Source organism: Balaenoptera borealis (assembly GCF_965194805.1).
Source record: "Balaenoptera borealis genome assembly, chromosome: 9".
Classification (NCBI taxonomy): domain Eukaryota; kingdom Metazoa; phylum Chordata; class Mammalia; order Artiodactyla; family Balaenopteridae; genus Balaenoptera; species Balaenoptera borealis.
Window position 1 is genome coordinate 53,025,913 of NC_138873.1, and position 27,000 is coordinate 53,052,912.

The window sequence follows — 27,000 nt, forward strand, 5'->3', positions numbered from 1 at the left end:
CGCAGTGGTTGGGAATCTGCCTGCCAATGCAGGGGACACGGGTTCGAGCCCTGGTCTGGGAGGATCCCACATGCCACGGAGCAACTGGGCCCGTGAGCCACAACTGCTGAGCCTGCGCGTCTGGAGCCTGTGCTCCGCAACGAGAGAGGCCGCAATGGTGAGAGGCCTGCGCATCGCGATGAGGAGTGGTCCCCGCTTGCCGCAGCTTGGGAAAGCCCTCGCACGGAGGCAAAGACCCAACACAGCCAAAAATAAATAATAAATAAATAATAAATAAATTTATAAAAAAAAAAAAAAAAAAGTATATTATGGACTCTGGTGCTCATTAGTCCAAACCAACATTATGTGGGAAAAAGAAACTTATACTGCTGCACTTTTCTGATTTTTCTAACAACAACATGCATCATTCCTATAATCAGAAATAACATTATAAACTATATTTCTTAGACATGAATTTCTTTTAGTATTCACTATGACTAGTATTGTCTGCCCTTTACATTGCTAAGGGCATAATTTAAAATAAGTATTAATGACCAAAAGGGTAATTAAAAATGTGAAACACACACCCTCCAAGTCAGAAACACAAAGTGTCACTCTTACCATCCTCTAACAGCTTTTACCAGTATCACAGGAGAGAGGCTCCAAGAGCTGCAATCCTCAATGTCACTGAACACTTCAATGCACTCCTCTGAGACGTCGGGTTCACCGTATATCACCACCTAAAGAAAGTGAGAGTGGTAGCACGTTTTACTGCACTTTAACAGATCAAAATGAAATCTAGACTAGGAATAGAAAATAATCTTACCTTTCCAGGTCGGGGATTGATTTTATTCTGGACACTTCCTTTAAGTGGCTGTAATCAGATGAACAAAAACACAACAAATAATTAAACTTTATGTAAAGTCCTCTTTTCTCCTCCTGTGATCCTTTAAGATCGTATTTGCCTCATATTTGTCAATTTGGAAACATGTCTACCTTGATCTATGCCAAAGTTGCCTTAAAACTCTCTTTGACGGGACTTCGCTGGTGGCGCAGTGGTTAAGAATCCGCCTGCCAGTGCAGGGGACACGGGTTCGAGCCCTGGTCCCGGAAGATCCCACATGCCGTGGAGCAACTAAGCCCGTGCGCCACAACTACTGAGCCTGCGCTCTAGAGCCCGCGAGCCACAACTACTGAGCCCGAGTGCCACAACTACTGAAGCCTGCGCACCTAGAGCCCACGCTCTGCAACAAGAGAAGCCACCGCAATGAGAAGCCCAGGAACCGCAACGAAAAATAGCCTGCGCACAGCAACAAAGACCCAAGGCAGCCAAAAATAAAAATAAATAAAAATGAACAAAAAAAAACGAACTCTCTTTGACTCTATTAAAATAAGGGCTTTTTTCCCCCTCTAACTGTATTTGACATTCCAATTTCTGCTCATTTAAATGCCTAGGATACTTCCACCAATCTGGCAAGTTCAGGGTACAAGAGTCAGACCTATGTTTTACATCAGTTCACAGAACAAGAACTCAGCTAAGAGATCGTAATTCAAACAATCTCAGTATAATTTCAAATAAATAGAGAAATTCTAATGGATTAATCACTTATCTAGAATGAGCTGAATCCATTTTATGTGTTCATATACACATCTTATCTGAATCTATAATTACCGTTTTTTCATCACATAACTAGTCTAAATAAAGTGTTTATGGTATATTTCACAATGTACATTGCACATGGTTACTTTAATCCCTCCTTTTTGATGAACAAAATATATTTTTATATGGCTCCAAAACTAATCATTTTCAAGACCATCTGACAAGACCAGTAAAACCAGAAATGCCTAAGATAATAAAAATAGTAATTACACATGTAAAAATATTATAAAACATGGACTACATTCACTGCTGAACAGGATGCCTGTTCTAAGGATTGCCTTTGATCTGATCGCTCTTGCATCACACCAGGGTGGAATATGCCTGAAAGACCACAGGAAGGGCCTCAGTAGAGCATTATTACAGATTAAAATGCCATATACTTATTTATATATGCACATTTCAAGAAGACAAGCTAAAGAAAAAGCCTGATATTTAAATAAAATTCAGGTAAGACATTAAAGGGAGAATAGTTATATAGTCAACAAAGCCCAAGGCGTAAAGAAAAACAAAAAAAAATTTTTATTTTTTTTTTTAATCATAAAAAGGCCTAGAGAAAGTATAAAATACTTTGTTTCTCCTTTTTACTCCATTTGATTGGGTTTTTCAAGGGACTCCATAGGGAAACTGTATATTCTGTTGTCAGACTCGTTGTCAAATAAGAGAGGTGATCTAAGAGTGATTAAAAAGAGAGAATAATGCTGTAATGAATGGGAAGTAGACCAGTGGCAATTTTGTGCTTCAGAGAAATACTCAAAAATCTTAGGATTTCTAAGTGCTATAGGCTGATTCAGTTTTATCTGTTTACAGCAGTGGTTCTCAAAGTGAAATCCAGGGGTCCTTGGAGGGTCCCCAATAATCCTGCAGGGAGTCCATTAGGTCAAAACCATTTTCATAATAAGAAGAGGTTATTTGTCTTTTTCACTTTCTTTCTCTCACAGGTGTAGTGCGGAATTTTCCAGAGGGTCCATGACATGTGATTACATCATTGCTCTGATGGCTACAGGAATGTACATTTTGTATGTTCTCATTTTTCTCAGTATTAATTTCTAATATAATAGATGCCAATAGGCATAACCCATATCAACAAAACTCTCTGGGGTCCTCAATAATTTTTACTTTATATCTATATCTGTGTGTGTGTGTGTATGGTATCCTAAGAGTAAAAAATTTGAAAACTTTTGAGAAGAGGGATCTGAGCCTCTGCTGGAAATCCAACTATACATTTTGAAAGAGCTTCCAGAATTGTATTCCATGATAGGCTTGTAGCAAAAGCTAATACAACAAATTCAAACAGGGGGCAGTGCCCCGTACAAATGAGGAAGGGGGCAAGATATTTTCTGCCTGGATAAACCGTGTTGGATGCTGATCTACACTTGCCAGGTAGCCTGGTTCACGGGGTGGGCAACAGGAATACAGAGGCCCACTCCTGTTTCTGGGCTTAGCAGAGCTGAGCTCTAAACCTTATCTGCCTCCCTCTTTCAACTTGAGTATCAAGCTTGGTAACGGAAAGCCACAAATTCACATCAAAAACTGAGTAAAGAAAACAACTTCTAGCAGTCAGATAAAAGAAGATGGAGAAATCTTAACTGTTTCTCAAAATGGTATTTTGCCATCCTTTCTACTCTGTTACGGGAACGTGCCAATGGAGACCAAATTCTTTACTCCCCAACAGCTTTGCAGGAAAATAATATTTCCCTAATGAAAACTAATTCCAGATAAAGAGAAAATACTTTATCAACCATGTGGGATAAACATTTATTGCTACTAAGGGGAAGAAAGAGTGAATCTCAAAGTACAAGAGAAAGGGTTAGGAACAAGATTCCTCGGTGGAGGCTTTTCCAGATAAAGGAAGCTGCTTCATAAATGTTCAAAATTCTAGGTATAGTATTGAGCATGTTTACACAGAACTAGGGAAGAAAAAACACCTTGTCTGTCTCTGAGCTCTCAAGGTACCTTATCTACACCTTTCACGGTACAACACATAAATCCACAAGTGCCCTAAAATATTTGTAGCTTACTTTCCTTGCTAGACTACAAATGCCTTGAGAACAGAATCTAAGTACCTTTTCTCTTGGACTCTAAAATCCCTTGTACATAGTAGGTTTTCAAATATGTGATGAATGAATAAAAAACTATCAGACACGAGCATAACCATTTTTAAACAAATAACATGAATTGCCCATCCTCCCCTTCTCCTCTGACTTAAAAATACCCCACATAAATAATACTATGTTACTACTTACTGTGGTATCTGATAATGACATTCCAGAAAAAGAAATGCTTGGGTCAAACCGGGTGGATTTGAAAAGAGCGGGGAAGTCTGTGTCACTGCTTCCATAGCTCGGCAAGTTCGATTTAAGAACACTTTCAATATGATTAGCCTTTTCCATATCACCATTGTTCTTCAGTTTTGAAAATTCAGAAAATGTAGTTTTTGGCACGGGTAGGTTGCTTTGTGAATCCACATCTTTTCTGGTTTCCTCTTTTTGCAGGTACTTTTCCACGGAGCTCAGACTTTCCAATCCCGAATGAGATGTATCTGACGAGTTGAAATTGAAGACCATTATGTTGCTGGGTGGCAGACTTGGCTGTTCTTTCTCTGAACCACAGGGTGGGGCACCCTCAGCCACGGGCTGTAACACGGAAGGCCGAGAAAGAGAACTGTTGTGAGCGGTGTCGAAAGATGTGGTCATGGTATTGACTGATGTTACAGAGGGAGAAAAGATTTTGTCTTGTGGTAAAGAAGATAACATGCTTGAGAAAAGTGCACTTTTTTCTAGCCTCGATCTCTTGACTCCACCGTTTGTGACATCCCTGTTCTCCTTGTCATTTACTTCTGGAGCTGCCAGAGGCTCGCCTTTCCCATTAGTGTGAGTTTGCAAGGACTTGAAAAGGACACACTGTTCGGTGGATGAACGTTTGGGTCTCAGTTTGGATTTGGTGTCAAGATTCTGCATCAAATGTAAAGCCGGTGACATTTCTGGCTGGCCTTCCTTTTTCTTACCCAAACCAAAGGTAAACACGTTGGGATCAAACACCTTTTCTAAATTGTCCTCGTGAATAGGAGGCATGGCGAAGTGAGGGGCAGGGGAGTTTGGCATCCTGGCCTTCTTTTTCTTCTGGGGCACACAAACTGCGCTGTCCATCTTTTTTATAATCTCAGTGAATTTTTCCATATCAGAAGAAGAATCGAAAACACTATCATCACTACCAGCAGAAATGTTCAAAAGGCTGGCAGGACTGTCCTGGCCATTTACAACATTTTGATCGGGTCTTTGAGGGGTTTCTAAATGATTTCTGTTGCCAGGGTAGCTGGTGGTGCTGGATTCAGTCTTCAGGGGTTTTCCGTTGCCCTGAATAGGCAGAGTTTTTTCTGATTCGGGCGGCATGACTTGTGGGCCAGATTTTGCTACATGTTCCTCTGTGCAATGAATGTGTTTGGGTGATGTGCTCTTATTGCCCTGTACTTCCTCTTTCTGGGGAGTACAACTTGCAACAGAAACCACTTCAAGTTCATTATTGTGACAGCTTGGCAACTGTGCTTCTCCAACTTCAGAGCTATCTGAGATGATCCGAGAGCGGACATCCTTGGTGTTCTCCACAGGGAGCACGAAGGACCTGACCTGGACAAGGACCTTGGATGAACACTCATTTCCCATAGCTGCCAGGCTGTGCTCTGGGGACAAAGGAGGGCTTCTTTCTCCCCCTCCTCCTCCTGCAAGTCTAGAGGGGGACATCTCATTATTCTGATGAGACACAGGCAGAGTACATCCATTATGGTTTTCTGACACTTTTAGATCAGTGCACGGAAAACCGCTTACAGGAGCTTGAGCACATGTGTCTTTGGGATCATCCACAGGAATGGGGGCAGCCAGTGAAAGAGAAGGCCCATTAGATGACCCAGCTGGGTGCTGTGAGTCAGAAAATCCATCCTGTGGCTTTGGTATGGCTGTTGGAGGTGAATCTTTGGCCTCAAGAATGGCAGGGCTGTCTTGTGCTGTATCAGTCATATTTTCACGTTCAAGTCTTTTGCTGTCAGCAGCCTTTGAGTCGTCCTCTCCTAAGAGCTCGTGGTCCTTAACAGGAATCAGAGCAGTAACCACTGGTTCAGAAGGGCAGCCAGCATCTGTTTGCCCATCTACCTTATCACCTTGGTTAAGCTGAGAACCAGGAGTCTCCTCTTCAGGAACAGTAACTTTGGCTTCTGCAGAGGTTTCCTTCCCCAGCACACCATTCTGGTGACTATCTGGCATCACCTTCTTTTCAGGCTGCTCCATTTCCTTGGCTTTTTTGACTAAATTCAGCTGTGCCCTCTCGACAAATGTTTTATTAGAGGCAGGAGTGTTCCTCGCACCTCGAATGTCAGTGTGTCTTGGGCTGTTGTTTGGCCGCTTGTTTTCAAATAAGGAGATTTTGGTGGCAGTGTTTCCTTTGTGAACTGGCTGGCTAAATGGATTATGCCTGTTTCCCAAACTGCCAAGACTCTTAGGGGTTTTAAGATTTAGTTCCACATGTTTGGGCTTGGCAGGGCTGCAAGAATAAAGCAGCAAGATAAAGTTATTAACCTTGGTTTTAAAGTGAACATACCAATTTATTACAAAACTGTGAAAAGCCAATATCTTTCTGATAGGTAACATTTTTTCATGAAACTATTTTTAAACAATTCTAAATATACTATCAATTACCTTTAATGGATGTTTCGCTTCCGTATGAGGGATGAAAAATTATATAGCTAAGAAAGGCTAGAGGTGAGAGGGTAACAAGTTTTCTAATAAGTTTTTCATGTACCTAGTAGATAAGTACAGTGCTTGGCACTAGAGTTGGGACTGAAGAACATTAGAACAAATTTAAATACTTCATGCACTCCCATACTTTAAATATGTAAATGATTTCCCCAAAAATCAATTGTGTATTTTTTTTTTTAATTAATTTATTTTTATTTTTGGCTGCGTTGGGTCTTTGTTGCTGCGCACGGGCTTTCTCTAGTTGCGGCGAGCGGGGGCTACTCTTCGTTGCAGTGCGTGGGCTTCTCATTGAGGTGGCTTCTCTTGTTGCAGAGCACGGGCTCTAGGCACGTGGGCTTCAGTAGTTGTGGCACACGGGCTCAGTAGTTGTGGCACATGGGCTTAGCTGCTCCGCAGCATGTGGGATCTTCCCAGACCAGGGCTCGAACCCGTGTCTCCTGCATTGGTAGGCAGATTCCTAACCACTGCACCACCAGGGAAGTCCAATTGTGTATTTTTTATCATAACTTTTTTTTACATTATCTCAAAAGTGAGATTATAAAAAATATTTATCTATTATTTACCTCTTTGGATAGTTTATTCCCTTCATCCTTCCCCCATAAAATTTTTCTCTGACTACACAAGTGTGTTCACTATAGAACATTTAGAAAATATAAAGACAAAAAACCACTCATAATCCTACCACTCAAACACTATCCCTGTCAACATTCTAGTATACTTCCCGTCTTTTTTGTATGCATAGGGAAATATTTTCAATAGAATTGAGATTAGTCTGTTCATAGAGTTTGGTATCTTGCCTTAAAAAAAAAAAAGATTTAACCTTATATTTAACATTTTTAACATTTTTCAAGTTACTAAAAAATGTGAAAAGTCTTCATAATGTCTGCATAAAAATACATCATATAGATGTACCATAATTTACTTATCAATTACTCAGTTGTTGGTTTTGCCACCATTCTGGGGGCAAAGAGAGTCTCCCTTCTTTCTCACGTTTCTTGGGTGTAACTACTCCCTAATGGAAATTTTAAGTCTTTGAATGTACACACTGTTTTCTGAGGAAAAAAAACGTCCTCTGGCTCTGGTCCTGGCTCTTATACCAATTATCTGTGTGAACTTGGTCAAGCTACCTCAACTCTCTGAACTCTACTTTCTCTACCTGTAAAAATAAACAAAAAACTAGATAGTTTAGAACATGTGTGTGTACTGGTTCACACACGTACATGTTATCATTGAAGATATCCTGTGGTTCTCTTCAAGGGCTGCAACAGGGGACAGTAGAAACTGGGGGATGGAACTGTTGGCCAACCACCCTCCTTTCAACCAGAATCACTCCTACTTATCTGTTTTATATATCACTTTTATATAAGCTTTCCAAGAAGAACAGACTCCAAAGCTAAAAACAAAAATGTCTAAATCATTAGTCTAGTGGTTTATAAAATGTAAGAGATAACACCCACTAACATTCACTGATCGTCAAGCACTTTCTATGGCTTGCCTCATGTACAATTTTACACATTCTCTTTTAAGATGAGGAAGTTGGGGTCTAGAGAAGGTAAGTACTTTGCCTGAAGTCACACAGCTAGTAAGTGACAGAAGCCAGGTGTTCTGGTTTCAGATGCCATGCTCCCAACAACTCTACTATTCTGCTTCCCCAGATAGGATCAGACTAGATTCGCCTCAATGACCGCCTCTGGTTCTTTCCAGCTTTATGATCCAAGGAGTCAATAAATTATCAAGAGAGCTATAAGATAATCATACTTTAGAGGCCACCTCGATAATGAGAACACAAAGTAGGGAAGCATTAACATCTCACACTGTCTCCTGCATGGACTCACTGGCCTTCAAGAAGGCTGGGCCTGAGGAGCCTTTTGAAGGAACAGGCAGTAGGACCTTGGACGAAGACACTTTATCCTTCTGGAGAAAATGATTAGACTGAGAAGACTTGAGATGTCCTTCCCAAATACAGCATTAAGAATTAGATGTTCATTTTTAAATTTTTTATTTAAATACTAAACTTGATATATTCTCATGAATTTCTCCTCGGCATTGCTTTCCCCAATATCTCCTTAAGATATCTAAGCTCCCTCACGGTGGGCCCTTATCTGAAATTTAAAAGCAAAATTAACTTACGAGCACTTCCTTAAAGATTAAATTCTAAAACCAGTGAGAGGATTAGAAATAAGAGAACTTACAAATGCTATCAGTTAATGAGGGATGTTCACATAGCAGGGAATATACATTTAAAAAATTCTCACTAATCAGCTCAAGGAACAGTCAAATATCAAAGTAGATCTTATGATGTAAATGGAAAATGCTCCAGGTTAGCCAATAAGCTACGTTAAGGACAGGACACACACATCTGCACATTAAAGATTTACACCAAGATCAAAATACATTTTACAACCAAACTTTCTGTGCTATTAACTTCTGCTACAGAGAGTCACTACAATTAACCTGGTTCAAACTGATTAAAAGGAAGACTCCTATAATTCACGTTGTAATGCCTTCATTAAGATGTGAGAAGGGAAAATATCCTGGAGTCTAAGAAGCCATGGCTATAATATGAGAAGAAAATTCTCCTTATTCTAAACATACCATTTTAAGAATCTCAACATTCAATACTTGGTAGAACTGAAGACATAATTTCTCTAACAGCATCAAGAAACATGCTGCTTCACAGTGATTATTTTTCGGGGAATATAAAATGGTTTTAACTATAAAATTTTAGATTCAAGTTGTTTTTAGAAATAATCCGTGTAACATCTCCAGTTGAAATACAATCAGAGGAAAAACTAAAGGGTCTGAAAAAAATCCATCAGTCAAACATAAATGGGTAAAAGGATGAGAAAGAATTATTAATTCTCCATTCCAATAGTTTGCCGATTCACCAAGTGCAAGGCCGTGCGCAAAACAGAATTAAACTGAGCCTCTGGCAAAGGAAAATTTTACGTAGGAAATAATCACTCCTTAGAAAAAGACATTTGCTTTAGTTCTGTCACAGGAAACAGCACATGAAGAAGAGTTTCATTGCGAGATTGCTTGGTTTGTTTACCCTATCCCTTAACAGTGTAACATTTCCGGGTTTTCCACTGGTGTATTCTGACTGGAAGACAGGGGAAGCAGCACCCTTAATCAGGTACACAGCATAGTTTCTCTAAGGCTCACACTTAGGAGGTCTGAATGTTCAGTCACACTGGCCTTCTACGAATAATGGGCATCATTCACTCAGGTTATTTCTCCGATGCTGCTGTTGCAGAATAAATTGCTGACTCTATCAAAGTTCTCCAGGTTGGCAGCTGGTGAGGTAGCTCAAGTTATTCATTAAGCAGGATTTCCTCCCCAGTGTTTACCAAGCGGACTGCCTACTCTTAAGCTTACTTATCAAAGAATTCAAATAGAATGAATCCATTCAGTTTAAGAATAATAATGCTGTGGACTTCCCTGGTGGCGCAGTGGTTGAGAATCCACCTGCCAATGCAGGGGACAGGGGTTCGAGCCCTGGTCCGGGAGGATCCCACATGCCGCGGAGCAACTGGGCCCGTGCGCCACAACTGCTGAGTCCACGTGCCACAGCTACTGAAGCCCGCGTGCCTGGAACCGTGCTCTGCAACGGGGGAGGCCACTGCAGTGGGAGGCCCCCGCTCTCCACAACTGGAGAGAGCCCACGCACAGCAACGAAGACCCAATGCAGCCAGAAATAAAATAAATAAATTTATATACATATAAAAAGAATGATAACACTGTGAAAATCTCAGCTCTTTTAATAAATGTGTGAATGTAGGAAAAAGTTTAGCTACTCACTTTCCACATGTGCTGAGAGACGGAGGAGGATGAGTGTGGGAAGGGGGAGGGTCTTAAGAGTTTCCTAGGGTGCCCTCTCTGTCCTGTCTACCTATACAGATCACACTCACCATCAAGGCACAATCCCATTTCCTCCAAAACACCAACAGTGATTTCTTCCTCCTGTGCACACCCCCAGCCTTGGGGATGGTAACATCCACTTGGCAGTTTAATCAGATTTATCACCTCTTATAGTTATTTGATTTGTCAGCATCTTGGGTGCCAGAATGTGCCATAAACTTTTCAAAGGCAATATATACTGATACACAGTTGTGGCTTTTTTCCCATAGTTCCTAGCACACTACCATGCACAGAAGGTACTCAATAAATATTTGAGAAATCAAGAAACTTAACAGCAAGTGGTCACAATCTGCTGTTGAGCTTGATCCTTCTAACGTGTCCTTTCATTTATCAAATAGTCTCCCAGTAAAAACACTGATCTCTCTTCATTTCAATAACTGAAAATTACTTTTCGACCTGGTGGCAAAAATATCACAAAACTACCTAACATTATAAAGGGGAACCAAGATACTCGTATTAGAGATTTTTTGGTAAAGCTTTAGGCCAATAATGCACCAAGTTCCATAAAAGGTTCTGTGAATTCTCTTAAACTCAGACACATCAAAGCTACTGGGTATACAGTACATACTAGTATTTGCTCCCTGTTTTCAAATTCATTTGTGTTTTAAGAACGCCCCACCCAGGAATGCTGGTGCATATTCTGAATAAAGAATAGAATTAGCTCGTCAAGCCATGCAGTCTTCTATTATTATTATTATTTTTTAGTCTTCTATTATTTATGTAAACACTGAACCTCCAGAGTTATTTCACTTTCACATTCATTGAACTTAAAAGGCTTATATTAACAGGAATTAACATCCAACTAAGGCCCCGAATGGGTCATCTTCTTAAACCTTAACTGTGCTAACTAGCCCTTCACTATCTTAATTTCACCACCGAGGAGAAAACCCAACGCACATACAGTTCTTCCACAAATGCAAAGAACCTGCGCCGCTCAGAGAGGCCGCCCAGCCCGTGTGCGGCCACCGCGGCTCGCCGGCCCAACCCCGCAGTTACTTACATGGTCACTTTAGTGGTCACTGTCCATCTGCCCACACCGAAATGGTTCCTGGGCTTCAAGCCGTCGGCGTCAGAACCTCCGACCGATCTGCCCAGCTCTTTGCTTCGACTTCCCTCTCCCCGGCCGTCGAAGAGGTTGGGGAGCGGCCCGCTCTTGGGCTCGGGCTTGATCGCGGGCAGCAGCGAGCTGCTCTTCACCATAAGCTTGCGGCAGATGACCCGGGCCGCCGCCTCCCCTCTCTCCTTGGCGGCCGGGCCGGGGCCGGGGCCGGACGCCCTCCTGGGAGTGGAGTCCTTGGCCGGAGCCCGCGCGCCGCCGGCGGGTGAGGTGGGCACGGCCTCTGGAACGCGGCTTCGGCCCCTCCTCTTGGTGGGGGACGAGGCGGGCGCCTGCTGTTTGCTCCGCTCCGACTCCGCTAGCGGCTGCCCTTTAGGGTCGGGGCTGGGCTTGGACTCTAGGCCGGAAACAGAGGCAACGCCCCCGTCGGGGGCCGCCCGCGGAGATTTCACTTTCTTTTCAGCAGAGCCGTTCCCGGCGGCCGCGTTTGGCGCCACCTCGTTGTCGAAGACCGCGTCGTTCCGGGGCGCGCAGTCGGGCAGCGGCGGGTCAGCACCGGGGGAGTCGGTGGATTTCTGCGACCTCCGCCGCCTCCCCAACTTTCGGCCGCTCGACCTCTTCTCCATATCTTCGCAATCGCCGGAATCTTCAGCCCCGGGACTGATCACGACCGGCTTGTCCACCCGCGCCACCTCAGCCTTACTCAAGCAGATGTCCAGAGTCAACACTTTGGCGGGGTGGGCGCGCTCGCGGGGCCGACAGTCTCGCCCCGGGGGGTCGGCTTTGCTGTTTGCAGGCGCCGAACCCGCCTGGTTCTCTGCGCCCTCAGCGGGACGGTGGCCTACAGGAGCCGTTGCGTCCTCGGGGGGCTGGCTCGGCGCGTCTTGGTGCTCCGGAGAGCCTCCTTGGGCACACACGCGGGCGGCCCCGGCGGGCGAGCCCGGCACGCCCCTCGCTCCCCGAGCTGGCTCCTGCTTGCGGCCAGCGCCGGGCGAAGCGTCCTCCCCCGGAGTACGGGCGAGCGTCTCTGCGTTCTCCTGCCCGGAGGAATTCTCTAGTGAGGAATGAAGCTGCTTGGCAGCGGTGGTGGCAGCTGGGAAAGTCTCTCCCTCTGCCTCCATTAGTTCTAATTGGGGTGAATCACTTTCATGGCTCTGCTGCACAGCCGCCTCCTTGGCACGGCTGCCCGAGCCAGGTGACCTCTCGGCGTCCGGGTGGGCCGCCTGGACGCAGCCCTCGGGGCGCTGGCCCTTCGGCTCCTGGCACTTCTCCTTGGGGGAGCCCTCCTCGCACGTGTCTGTCTGCTTTCGTTGGCTGCCCCGAAGTTGACTCTTCTCAGTCTCTGTTTCGGGGAGTTTGGAAGAGGTTACTTCTTTGGGAGAGACTGATTTGGCATTTGAGCTGGTGGGACTTTCTAACCCGTTTCTGGTGTTCCTTCTCCTTCCTACTGTGAACAGAGTGCCGAGTTTTCCCAAAACTGGTTTCCTTTTATTCTCTTCTGGTGGTTGTGCGCTGGACTGAAAAATAAAAGGGGATGGGAAAGAGAGAACCTGAGAATCCGTTTTTTTCCCTTTAGTAGTTAAGTATATTATGGAACTACAAGCCAAAATGATAATAGGCCAGAGTTTCTAACTGAAAACGAGATTTGTTTGGGAATTCATTCCAACAAAATAAACTCTTATTTTACCTTTTGAATTTTTCTCAAACACCATCTATGCTTGGCGCTACTGAAGAGTAACATTAACTATAGAAAGAAAATTATGAAAGAAAATTCGGAAGGTCCAAATAATCACTCAAGCAAAATAAACAACTCCCAGGTCTTTCTACATTTTGCTTTTTACCTCCTTCCTCCGTAAAGATGCAATTGCAAAACAGCCATGCGTGACTACAGGGCAGCAGTAAACATACTAAAGGCGGAATTTTTTCTGCAAATGCCGCCTTTTCTTTTTGTAGGCGGAAAGGAGTACGGAGAAAAACAGTCTTCTCCAGAACTGAAGGAAACCACTTGGGTTCAACATGACTGCAAACGAAAAACCTTGAGAAAACGAGAATTCGAGCCCCTGGGCGTGCCTTTGGCCAAGCCCGAGGTTCTCGGCGCGCCAGGCACCGCTCGTCCAATGGGAGACGCACGTGGGCATCAAACGCCCGCTGGTCCTCATGGAACACAGCCGACCCCTGCCTAGCTCACCCAAGACGGTCTTCTCCGCGGGGAGTTCCGGGGAGTGTCAATACGGCGAGCACGTGCGCGAGCGGGGCGAAGGTGCTGGGCGACCGCCTTCGCAGATCCCCACCCCCCGACCCCACCCCGATCTGGCCGGGGCTGACGGAAGCGCGCGGGGCTCTCCCACGCCCACCTCGGCCGGGGGTCGGTCCCTCACCACCCCGCTGGGCTCCGGGTGCGCACCGGGGTGGGGGGGGGAGGGAACCCCAGGGGCCGACCCACCCATGGGAGGGGCCCTGGCCGCCAGCGACGAGCAGCCCGGGTGCCGGTAAGGGGAAAAACCTGCGCCTGTTACAAAGCCTGGGGCAAAACGGCCGGCACCTGGCGCCCGCGCGGGAAACCAGGAGGGCGCTCAGAACAAATCAATTAAAGCAAATCGGCCAATGGGCGCCGCGGCGCGCCGGGAGCCGGTAAGCGAGGTGCCCGGGCGGGCAGGAAGAGCAGGAGGCCCGCCTGCGGGAGGGAGGGAGCGCGAGCGGCGAGCCCAGCCAAGCTCCTAGCGGAGGGAAGCCTATGCCCGGTAACGAGCCCACGGCAACCCAGACCACACGTGTGGCTACAGTAACTTAAGAATCACCTCTTCCAACTAAAACCCAGGAGCTAGCTTGGTCCCCACCTTTCTCGGAAGGTGAAGACTCAGGGCAGTTTTTACAATATTGACTGTTTACAGAGGAGTTTCTGAATCACTCTTTAAAGCGACTCCATTTCATTTGAATTATATGCAGCCAGTGGACGTGGGAGATGGTGGGAAATAGGAAAGACTGTAAGATAAAGCATGGAAGTAGCAGGGTCCACAAGCATTTACTCAGACAGTCCTGGCACTGTAACATCATGTCATTCTGCAGCAGCCACGTGAGGTGCTTGTTACCCCACAGCAGAAATAAGGAGAGCAAAGCTCAGAGCAGAGAGACTTAAGGTGTGTTAGGGGTGGGGGCAATAAAGTCAGGATCCAAACCCAGGTCCTCAGCTTCCAGCCCGAGCACCCCCAACTCCCCACAGAGGACATGGCAGTGCAGTGGGCACCCCTGAGCCAGAGTCAGCCCAGAGGAGTAGACTGCAGGCCACACTTCCCCCAGAATCGGCTCCTGAGGAAATGCTCCTGAATCAGATTTACTGACAAACTCCAGAGGTGATTCTTCGTGCTTGAGAAGCCCCTGGTGGGAGCTTTGGAACTAGACAGCTGCTGCATGAGGAGAGGGACAATCGAATGTTGCAGCCACGGGGAGCTTTTGTGACTGAGTTGATACGCTTCTAAAATCTAACCAGATTTTGATTAATAATTATGCAGTGGTTATGTAAATAATATAGGAATAATTCACTGTGTAATTTAAGAAAAAATACATTAAAATATTCCAGTCTCCTAAGGAATATATTTGGACTCTTTCACTATGAGTCAAAGGTTATTACATGGTTTTTAAACGTAATAATTCCTTATGCACTAGACTTAACTAAGTGATTTACATAGATTCTCATCAGAGACAGCCCTGAAGATAGGTAGTGTTTTTATGCTCATTTGCCAAGGTTCCTTATCCCTGCTCAAGGTCCCACAGCCAGTAGTCTTTCTAACTCTGGAAATGGAGCTCTTTGTCTCTGCTGCTTGGACAGGCCTTCAAACATATCCTAAAGAAGTAGCCAGGAATAGGTTTGAGTCTTATTGGCTCAATTCGAGCCCATGTCCATAGAAAACTAGTGTACATGTTATCCTGTCCTGCCAATGATGTTGCAATCCACTTTTCCCATGCGGTTGAAAGGCATCTGATCAGCAGTCTTCTCTGCTCAGTACAGGTTTTTGTTTTGTTTTGGTTTTCATTTTTGGCTATAGCTGCTTTTTACAGAACCGGTTGTTCTTTGTAGTTTGACCTCATCAACTACTTGACTCCTTCTCCCCCAAGAGGGGCAGCCAGTTTGTCACCTGGCAAGCTGCTCTGTCTGTTGAACTTACTAGAATTCCAGACTTTTGTTTAGATGTGAATGTTCACAGCAGCTTCATTCATAATAATCAAAAACTGGAAACAGGGGCTTCCCTGGTGGCGCAGTGGTTGAGAGTCTGCCTGCCAATGCAGGGGACGTGGGTTCGAGCCCTGGTCTGGGAAGATCCCACATGCCGCGGAGCAACTGGGCCCGTGAGCCACAATTACTGAGCCTGCGCGTCTGGAGCCTGTGCTCCGCAACAAGAGAGGCCGTGATAGTGAGAGGCCCGCGCACGGCGATGAAGAGTGGCCCCCACTTGCCGCAACTAGAGAAAAGCCCTCGCACAGAAACGAAGACCCAACACAGCCATAAATAAATAAATAAATAAAAATTTAAAAAAGAAAAAAGAATCACTTAGATCAAGTTGACATGTGTAGTAGTGGTAGTAGTAGTAGTAATAAAAAATAAATAAAAAAAACTGGAAACAACTTAAATGTCCCATCAGCTGGTGAATGGATCCAATAGTGGTACACCCATACAACAGAATGCTGCTCAGCAATAAAAAGGACCAAACTTCTAAAACATGTAATGACATGGATGAATCTCACAAGCATTATGCTAACTGGAAGAAGCCAGACTCAAAAGATACTGCATGGTTCCATTTATATGACATTCTAGGCGATGCAAATCCAATCTGTAATCGTAGAAAGTAAATCAAAGGTTGCCTGAGGGCGGGGTGGGCAAGGAGGTGTGACTGGAAACAGGCACAAAGGAACTTTGGGGGATAAGGGCAGTGTTCCATATCTTGATTGTGGTGATGGTTACACATGTGTACATATCTTTCAAAACTCATCAAACTGTACACTTAAAATGGGGACAATTTTTATATGTAAATTATCTTAATAAAGTTGAGTTAAAAATAAAGCTTTTTCCCTGGGAAGTAAAGAGCAGAAACACAATCCATCTGGCTCAGCTGCCCATTTCGTAGTTCTTAGTCAATGGGGGCCTCAAGTTGTTTCAAAGGCTACTTTCTCATTTACAGGGGAATGCAGTCTTCCCCCGAGGGGTCGGGGCCCTGCATCTCCAGCATCAGATCTCTGTGTAGGATCTCTGAGAGTTCAGAGTTCAGAGTGCACCATTCCTCCTGAGTAAAGTTCACAGTCACATCTTTGAGGAACACCCCTTCTTAAAACAGGACACGTTTCTTTTCAGCCAGGGATTATTTCATTACAGTGTTCATGGAGGAAGGAAGAATATAGTAGATGGAAAACAAAAATGAGATGGCCTGGGAGTTGTCTAGAGAGTAGGCACCTCCTTAAGTAGGAGCCTTTGCACCTAGAGTCCTAAACCTAGAATGGGAGGCCAAAGACCCAGCACCTTCCCCGTCGACCTTAATGATCATCTGTTAGGAAGGGGAGTGTTTTGCACAGAGGCCATGGGGGCCCATCAGTCCTCTTCCTGCTCCCCCAGGCTACTCCCCAGGCTCTCCTCCTGGTGTGGTCAGGGTCCTGAGAGTTCTCAGGCTGGGTGTTCTCGGACTATAGCACAGCCATGCAAACCCGGGACCTCCTTTGTAGTTAGTTTTTTACCCTGTCCTTTCTGCCCACCTCGCTGTGCAGAAACCTGCACCTGGAATCCTCCTGTCACCCATGCCCTACTGAGATAAGCATAATCCACAATAGGACAATGTTAGAAATGGTCCATGGGTTGTGTGCTGGGATTCGTGTTAGTGTTCTTGTTGGCAAACATAACATGTGGCTCATTAGGGGCCGTGTGCGAGTATGTATAACAAGACCACAGCCCAGCAGTGTGTAGAGGCCCAGGCAGTACTGGCTGCAGTGCTGTTCTCTGATTCTCAACCTTCTTGGTATGGCAGCACCTACTATCACCAGCTGCCACTAAATAAAAGCTACCTTGTACTGTTAAAAATAATTTAAGAGATCTCTTCTATCTGCTCACTGGTGGGGAACAAAAGGTCAGAAAATACAGGATAAATTGTTAATATACCAAAATGTTTGGATATACAGGCAAAATAGTTTATTGCTTTTTAAAGATTACCTTGAAGTCGTTGCTTTAAATTTAGAAGTGCTTCACCTGAAATCATGTTTGGAGGTTGAAGGAAAATACATTGAGCATATTATTTGAAAATGTAACGAACAAATTGTTTAAAAATAAGTCTTTCATATATTTCCCTTCTTTTCCTTGCACAGTGGAATATAAGCCCCTTAAGTGCAAGAAAATTGACCTATCTGTATTCCCAACACCTAGCACAGGGACTTACAGTAGACGTGGACATAAATTATTTGATGCTACTAAAGAATTAGTAACATCCCCACTCCCTTCCAAAAAGGAGTCATCAGCACTCTTGCAGACAACTATAAACATGGTTAGTTCTAAACGAAACAAAAACAGAATGGAAATCTTTTCTGCACAAGACTTAGTGTGGTTGCGAGCATCATACTCAATGGTGAAAAACTGAAGGCATTTCCACTAAGATCAGGAACAAGACAAGAATGTCCACTATCGCCACTCTTATTCAACATAGTTTTGGAAGTCCTAGCCAAAGCAATCAGAGAAGAAAAAGAAAGAAAAGGAACACAAATTGGAAAAGAAGAAGTAAAACTGTCACTGTTTGCCGATGAAATGATACTATACATAGAAAATCCTAAAGATGCCACCAGAAAACTACTAGAACTAATCAATGAATTTGGTAAGGTTGCAGGATACAAAATTAATGCACAGAAATCTCTGGCATCCTATATACCAACAACAAAAAATCAGAAAGAGAAATTAAGGAAACACTCCCATTTACCACTGCAACAAAAAGAATAAAATACCTAGGAATAAACCTGCCTAAGGAGGCGAAAGACATGTACTCAGAAAACTATAAAACACTGATGAAAAAAATCAAAGATGACATAAACAGATGGAGAAATATACCATGTTCTTGGATTGGAAGAATCAGTATTGCGAAAATGACTATACTACCCAAAGCAATCAACAGATTCAATGCAATCCCTATCAAACTACCAATGGCATTCTTCACGGAATTAGAACAAAAAATTTTACAATTCGTATGGAAACACAAAAGACCCCGAATAGCCAAAGCAATCTTGAGAAAGAAAAACAGAGCTGGAGGAATCAGTCTCCCTGACTTCAAACTATACCACAAAGCTACAGTAATCAAGACAGTATGGTACTGGCACAAAAACAGAAATACAGATCAACAATACAGGATAGAACGCCCAGAGATAAACCCACACACATATGGGCACCTAATTTATGACAAAGGAGGCAAGAACATACAATGGAGAAAAGACAGCCTCTTCAATAAGTGGTGCTGGGAAAACTGGATAGCTACATGTAAAAGAATGAAATTAGAACACTCCCTAACACCATACACAAAAATAAACTCCAAATGGATTAAAGACTTAAATGTAAGACCAGACACTATAAAACTCTTAAGAGGAAAACATAGGAAAAACACACTTTGACATAAACCACATCAAGATCTTTTCTGACCCATCTCCTAGAGTAACAGAAGTAAAAACAAAAATAAACAAGTGGGACTTAATTAAACTTAAAAGCTTTTGCACAGCAAAGGAAACCATAAATAAGACAAAAAGATAACCCTCAGAATGGGAGAAAATATTTGCAAATGAAACAACAGACAAAGGATTAATCTCCAAAATATACAAACAGCTCAGGGAGCTCAATATCAAGAAAACAAACAATCCAGTTAAAATATGGGCAGAAGACCTAAATAGACATTTCACCACGGAAGACATACAGATGGCCAAGAGGCACATGAAAAGATTCTCAACATCACTAATTATTAGAGAAATGCAAATCAAAACTACAATGAGGTATCACCTCACGCTGGTCAGAATGGCCATTATCAAAAATCTAGAAACAATAAATGCTGGAAAGGGTGTGGTGAAAAGGGAACCCTCCTGCACTGCTGGTGGGAATGTAAACTGATACAACCACTATGGAAAACAGTATGGAGGTTCCTTAAAAAACTAAAAATAGAACTACCATATGACCCAGCAATCCCACTACTGGGCATATACCCTGAGAAAACCATAATTCAAAAAGAGACATGTACCACAATGTTCATTGCAGCACTATTTAAAATAGCCAGGACATGGAAACAACCTAAATGGCCACTGACAGACGAATGGATAAAGAAGATGTGGCACATATATACAATGGAATATTACTCAGCCATAAAAAGAAATGAAATTGAGTTATTTGTAGTGAGGTGGATGGACCTAGAGTCTGTCATACAGAGTGAAGTAAGTCAGAAAGAGAAAAACAAATACCGTATGCTAACACATATATATGGAATCTAAAAAAAAAAAAAAAATGGTATTGATGAACCTAGTTGCAGGACAGGAATAAAGAGGTAGATATAGAGAATGGACTTGACATGGGGTGGGAGGGTGAAGCTGGGGCAAAGTGAGAGTACCATGACATATATACACTATAGAATGTAAAATAATTGGCTGGTGGGAAGCAGCAGCATAGCACAGGGAGATCAGCTTGGTGCTTTGCCATGACCTAGAGGGGTGGGAAGGAGGCTCAAGAGGGAGGGGATAAGGGGGCATGTGTATGCATATGGCTGATTCACTTTGTTGTGCAACAGAAACTAACACAGTATTGTGAAGCAATTATACTCCAATAAAGATCTATTAAAAAAAAAAAAAGACTTAGTGTGGTCAAGAATTTGCAGCTCTGTTCTGCCCATGTGAGGATTCTGCACGGCGATGCAGCTGCTGGCACACAAACTTGGATTTCTTCAGGTTTACTGCTGGCTCCCAGCCTGAGTCTGACTTGAGAAAGCAGATCAAGATCTTCTACAGGTATTCACATGTGCCTCCTGCTAACATGTGGTCAGTGATGTACAAAAGTAACTCTTTCTTTTTTTTTAAACACTTGTGATTCCCTGTGAGCTCACTATGGACTGAGATTTTGAATAGGCATTTAAAATGATCTGCTGTCCTCTTCATCACTCTATCTTTTTGGTATTGCTTGTGCTAATATATATGGCCCACTCTAAATAATACAACACACACGCACACAAAATGCAAAAGAAGAAATGTTCACATAAATACACCTTGACCTATTAGACACTGAAACTTTTCATTTTAACTTTTTAAATATTTTTTTCATATGTTATCAAGTTCCCTCCCTCAGAGTATACTAAATATAATTTAGCTATGGCTTAATGATTCTGGAGACAGAACTATTTACATTTGTGCTATAATAATGGTTTCTTCCATGGCTGTTACAATGAGTATAGGCTAAGGTTTGCACTAAATGACCCACAGACTATAATACTGTTTAATCATAAGCAGGCCTCTTACAAAGAGGCACAGGAAATTACTGCATTCAACCAGTTTTGACCTATGTACAATTTCGTATGGTGCAACCAATAGTACGTTGCATCAGACCTTCAGAGCCTCTCTCCACTCTCACTGCTCCCCCGTCTCTCGGGGTGGGATGCTTGCTCCTGTGCTGTTTTCAGTATGTCAGCATCCCACTGCCCACCCCATCTCTGCTGCTCACCATTGTTCTCTCTTTTTTTTAAATCTCTGTCCTTTCCATTTCATGTGACACATACTTCTCTACTTACAACCTCCATGTTTGTTTTTTTTTCTAATGCTGTCACTTCAAACCAAATGGCAATCATATCCTGTTGTATAGAATTATAGGTATACTATTATGTAAAAGAATAGGAGCAGACTTTTTTTTTTTCAACTGTCAGGTTTAACAGCATCCTGAAAAAGAGGTGTTATTGAATATGAAAGCCATAATTTAGGAAATAGTTGTATGTTCATTATTCCAAAAGTACTCCCCACCCTTTCAGAGGGTTTGAAGAAGTAAAGAGTTTCTTTTAAAAAGTAGACTCCCAGTTCCAGCTAAGGATTGTCTTTAGGTCATTTACTGTTTGACAGAAGCAGAGTGAAAGCTAATTGTTTAAAGCCACTGACACTTGATCAATTAGAAAGGAAGGTAAGATCATAGAATGTATGAATTGTAGGGTCATTTACTCATTCATTCCGCTAATAATTATTGAGAGTGTGCTTTGTGTCAGATTTTCTTCTTACCTTAAAGAAGCAAACTGTGGCCCAAAGCATCAGATAATTTTCCTAAGACACAAGTCGGCCTTTCTAAAAGTTAGCTCAGTAACTTTTCCCATTTGAATTTATAGTATATCATTAGGAAAATAAGATTTCATTTACTAGACTATGACTTTCGTACCACTTTTATGTACGTACTGACCATATAGAGTATGTTACACCTGTGTGGCATGCTTCCTCCTGAGCCTTGCAACATAATAATGGCTGGGATTGAGCTCTCACTTATGATGGAGTGCTGGCTGTAGAATCAGGTAACTCTGTAAACAGCGGGCACTTCTGTCTGCTCACCCTCTGTCACCCTTCTCTGTGCCCCAGGCCCTTGACCATGAGGTATATACAAACAGACTCCCTTACCCTTTGGCTTTGATAGGTTCAACCAGTAAAAGACACTGACAGGAAACCAAAGGGAGGGACTAGAGTGAGGTCAAGGTAATTCCTTCCCACCCCTCTCTCTCCTTGTCAGGCTCTGGGTTGGGTGTGGTCCAGCATGACTATGGCATCGGTCAGGCAGCCACCCTTGCAGCTACACTTCTGTCGCCAGGTCCCAGTAATTGCTTCCTTCTCTCACTCCTCCAGGCCTGGGATGGAAAGGGTCTCAGTGGTGATGGCCTGGCAGTGCTTCACTATCCTTTGCTTGGGGTGGAACCAGGTTTTTTTGTTTTTTTATTTTTGGCTGCCTCGGGTCTTCGTTGCTGCGCGAGGGCTTTCTCGAGTTGCAGCGAGCGGGGGCTACTCTTCGTTGTGGCGCGCGGGCTTCTCATTGCGGTGGCTTCCCTTGTTGTGGAGCATGGGCTCTAGGCACGCAGGCTTCAGTAGTTGTGGCACGCAGGCTCAGTAGTTGTGGCTTGCGGGCTCTAGAGCGCAGGCTCAGTAGTTGTGGCACACAGGCTTAGTTGCTCCACAGCATGTGGGATCTTCCCGGACCAGGGTTCGAACCCGTGTCGCCTGCATTGGCAGGTGGATTCTTAACCACTGCCCTACCTGGGAAGCCCCTGGAACCAGGTTTTGTGGGGCATGAAGCATATATAATTTTGAGAGCTTTCTTTAAGTAGACGACGACATAATATTAGATTACAGATTTAGGGACAGAGGCTTGGAAGAGGCCTTGTGAAGGAAGAAATCGTGAAGCTTAAGCTTCTTTTGCCTCTTGTGGTTTCCTTAAAACTTTGCCCATGCTTTGTACATAGCCCCTCTTACTTAACTCAATCATCCAAGTTGACTGTGCCCTTTCCCATGCTGGGATCCTGACTAATATTTACTATGTGCTCAATCATGGGTAACAGATAACTCACAATGTTTCTCTCTGTGTAAACTGAACAGTTTCCCCCAACATTTTTTTTTCTCTATCACACTGAATTAATTTGCTTTACAGTAGAGATGTAAATATAATCTTAATTTGGTGAATATTTTTTTCCCATGTATAATGTGTAAATTACAGGAGATATGGGAATTTGACATGGATAGCAAATATTTCTTACTACCTCCTGGATTGTGTGCATATTTTGATTAGTATATAATCAAATCACTGGCTAGCTAGTTCCTAGTTGGAGTAAAGAAGCTTAGCCAAACTGGAAAATGGAAATGTGCTCATTGTCAAATTAGTTCCTTTTTTATTGACTCAGAACCAAAAAAGCATGTCCTTTATATATTTTAAAAAAGAATGACTTGTACAATAACTCAGGCCAAAGATCAAGAATAAGTACTTTAAAACACTAGAAAACCATCAGTGCATTGCCGAATCCAAGCGCTCAAGTCCCAAGGATTAACTTCCAGTTAGGTCATCCATATGTAGATGATGTGATGAGAGGGATAGGGATATTGGGGAGATGAGGGTGAAGCAGCCCAAGAGAGACTGACACAGCATGCCTGTCTCCACCAGGCCCAGCTGGCAACCAAGTCCACTAAGGGGACCAGGATGAGAGAAGGAACTCGGAGGTAGCAGCTCTGTAAAGAATGAAGAAGCCTCTGCAACACAGCGCTGTCAACTCCAGGCTCCCTCTGAGACTTCTAGTGACCTTGAGACCTCATAACTTGAGGTTAGTTTAACCACATTTAAAAGTATGGCAGAAAATAGTGGGTTTTTCCTAGAAAATAAATTTCTTTATCTTTCCAATTAATATATACTTCCCAGAAATATCTCCGTTTTCTGCAATTTCTAGTGAGAATTATTGACTTCCTGGCAATTCATTTCAAATTAAGAAGGAAAATGCATGCTTTCATGGAGAGAACTCAGGAATACTACTGAATAGGGATCAAATAATTTTTCTCAAAAATTCTTCTTCTATCATCGAGGGTATTGAGAAATTCACGTGAAATGATATATGTGAACATGCTTTGAAAAGCACAAAGTGCCTAAGACGGTGATGGCTGGCATAATTCATAGTCTGATATTCTGCTGATGTTTCATAACCCAAGTTGAAGCTGACTAAATAACAGGATTAATTTATGATTCTTGGTGAGATGGAGATGAACATAGAATATGATAGACATGCAGAACTTGGCATATCGCTGCTCATGAGCACTCATCTTCAATGTGTCATGACTAGAATAAAGAAAAACTGAAGTCTACCCTTCCTTGTAAACATTATCTTTTCCAGATCATAATGTATAGAAGATATGCAACTAGGTAGAATGAACACCTCTGGATCACCCTATGTAGAAAAAGCACCTCACTTTCTATAACCTTATGCTCCTTTATTTTTCTTCATAGCACTTATTATTACCTGAACTGAAAGTACTTAATATTTATTTGTATACTTTGTTGTCTGTCATTCCTCATAGAATGTAAGCTTCATGAGAATAAGAATGTAGTTTTGTTCACCACTATGTCCCTATTCCTTCCTCAATGTGTGGTACCAATAGGCACTGAATAAATATTTATCAAAAGAACACATCAACCATATTTTCCAGAAATCTCTCAGTCTCCCACAGACAAGAGCCAGACAACATTGTGTAATGGTACAGCCAGTAGTTTGGGGGCAATGAATTATTACTGAGGCCCTCAGTGAACATTCTCAGACAGGAACAAAGGCCTGTCTCTAGCCTTGGCCCCCTTCTCAAATGATTCCCTTAAAATCCAGTTTCTGAAATGCTCATCCTCTGGATTGTTTGAGGATCAAATGAGATGTCTGTGAAACACCTAGCACAGTCTCTGGGGAAGAGACAGGGAATGGGAAAGGAAACCTTAAAATATATATATACATATTCATATTTGAAAGTCAGACTATATAAACAAGTACAATGAAGAAAATATAAATTATCCTTTATCTTTTCTATCCCAAAATACCACTATTACTATTTTTTCTTTCTGGCTTTTTGTCAGGGCATTATATAATAGCATTTTGTACCTGCTTTTTGGTATATTATTCTTTCACTGAATTCATGCCAATAAATATATTTCTATAACTATATTTTAATGGTTGCATTAAATTCTACCATGTCAGTGTACCACAATGCCTACAGTTTATGTTATTTTCAATGCATTGCAGACTGCAGAAACTATATTTGTACCTTATCTCTACACATATCCTTAATTATTCCCACAGGATATGTTCCTAATTAGTAGTGAAGGGAATGAAAAGGAAAACCACAATGAGATATCTTTACAAATCCATCAGATTGGAAAATAATTAAAAAGAGCAATGATTCCAAATATAAGAAAGGCTGTGGAGCAATAGGAACGCTCATACACTAGTGATGGGAGTGTAAATTGGAACCACTACTTTGGAAAACACTTTGGCATTACTGAATAGAACAGAAGATATGCACATCCTATGAGCATAGCAGTATATTCCCTAGAGCAGCAGTCCTCAAAATTCTGGTTTCAGAAGTCCTTGACACTCTTAAAAAATTAAGGCCCCCAAGAGCCTTTGTTTGTATGGGTTATATCGATCTACACTTCTCAGCTTAGAAATTAAAACTGAGCTGTGTTAGCATACTGTATTTGTTTTTCTCTTTCTGACTTACTTCACTCTGTATGACAGACTCTAACTCCATCCACCTCACTACAAATAACTCAATTTTGTTTCTTTTTATGGCGGAGTAATATTCCATTGTATATATGTGCCACATCTTCTTTATCCATTCATCCAATGATGGACACTTAGGTTGCTTCCATGTCCTGGCTATTGTAAATAGAGCTGCAATGAACAAATACAGTATGCTAACACATATATATGGAATCTAAGGAAAAAAAAAAAAAAAGAAAGGTCATGAAGAACCTAGTGGCAAGACGGGAATAAAGACACAGACCTACTAGAGAATGGACTTGAGGATATGGGGAGGGGGAAGGGTAAGATGTGACAAAGTGAGAGAGTGGCGTGGACATATATACACTACCAAACGTAAAATAGATAGCCAGTGGGAAGCAACCACATAGCACAGGGAGATTAGCTCTGTGCTTTGTGACCACCTAGAGGGGTGGGATAGGAAGGGTGGGAGGGAGGGAGATGCAAGAGGGAAGAGATACGGGAACATATGTATATGTATAACTGATTCACTTTGTTATAAAGCAGAAACTAACACACCATTGTAAAGCAATTATACTCCAATAAAGATGTTAAAAAAAAAAAAGTCTAAATGAGGAAAACAGCTTCAAACTCCAAAAAAAAAAAAAAAAAAACTGAGCTGTTTTTAAAGTTCAACAATACTCAGGACACATTCTATTAGTCATCAGAGCAAGATGTTATCGCATATCACGTTGCCTCTGGATCTTCACTGTACCCTTGTGATAGGATGAAAGTGAAAGGCAAATAACATCTTAGCATTTTTATGAAAATAGTTTTGACATTACGGACTCCCCTGGAAGATCTGGGGAACCCCCAAGTGTCCCCAGACCTCACTTTGAGAACTGCTGCCCTCGAGAAGCTCATGCACATTGTTCAAGGACATGAGCACAAGGATGTTCCCAGCAGCGTTGCTGGTACAAGCCCCCAACAAGAAACCGACCCAGATCCCATCCACAGCAAGATGAATAAGTTCATTGTGGTTCATTCATAAAACAGAATACTCTACAGCAACAGAAATGAATGAACTTCGGCAGCACAATCCGTGAATGAATTTTATAAACATAAAGTTGATTGAAAGAATCCGGACCCGAATGAGAACTTAGGATATAATTCCATTTATATGAAATTCAAGAACAGGTAAATTAATTTGCACTGTCTTGGGATACATTCATAGGTGGTAAAATTATAAAGAAAAGAAGAGATATGATGATTATAACAGTTAAGAGAGTAGTCACCTCTTGTGGTACAGATCCTCTCTTTATTTAAAAATTTGATATTTTGTTCACATGGATTTTTTGCATTAACTTTTGTTTTTAAAAATATTGCAATAAAAGACTGAATTGAAATATTATT

The 27,000-nt window shown here is 42.7% G+C and overlaps 1 protein-coding gene across 3 annotated transcripts in view; it reads right to left on the minus strand.

Annotated features, from left to right (window-relative positions):
* CRYBG1 (crystallin beta-gamma domain containing 1) overlaps positions 1–27,000 on the minus strand; it is a 224,955-nt gene that overhangs the window by 47,572 nt on the left and 150,383 nt on the right. For all 3 annotated transcript variants that reach the window (XM_082404704.1, XM_082404703.1, XM_082404705.1), the window contains 4 exons: positions 11,306–12,879; positions 3,883–6,169; positions 806–853; positions 601–719 (listed from right to left, as the gene is read on the minus strand). In XM_082404704.1, the coding sequence (XP_082260830.1) occupies positions 601–719; positions 806–853; positions 3,883–6,169; positions 11,306–12,879 (4,028 nt within the window). The remainder of the gene's footprint in view (positions 1–600; positions 720–805; positions 854–3,882; positions 6,170–11,305; positions 12,880–27,000) is intronic.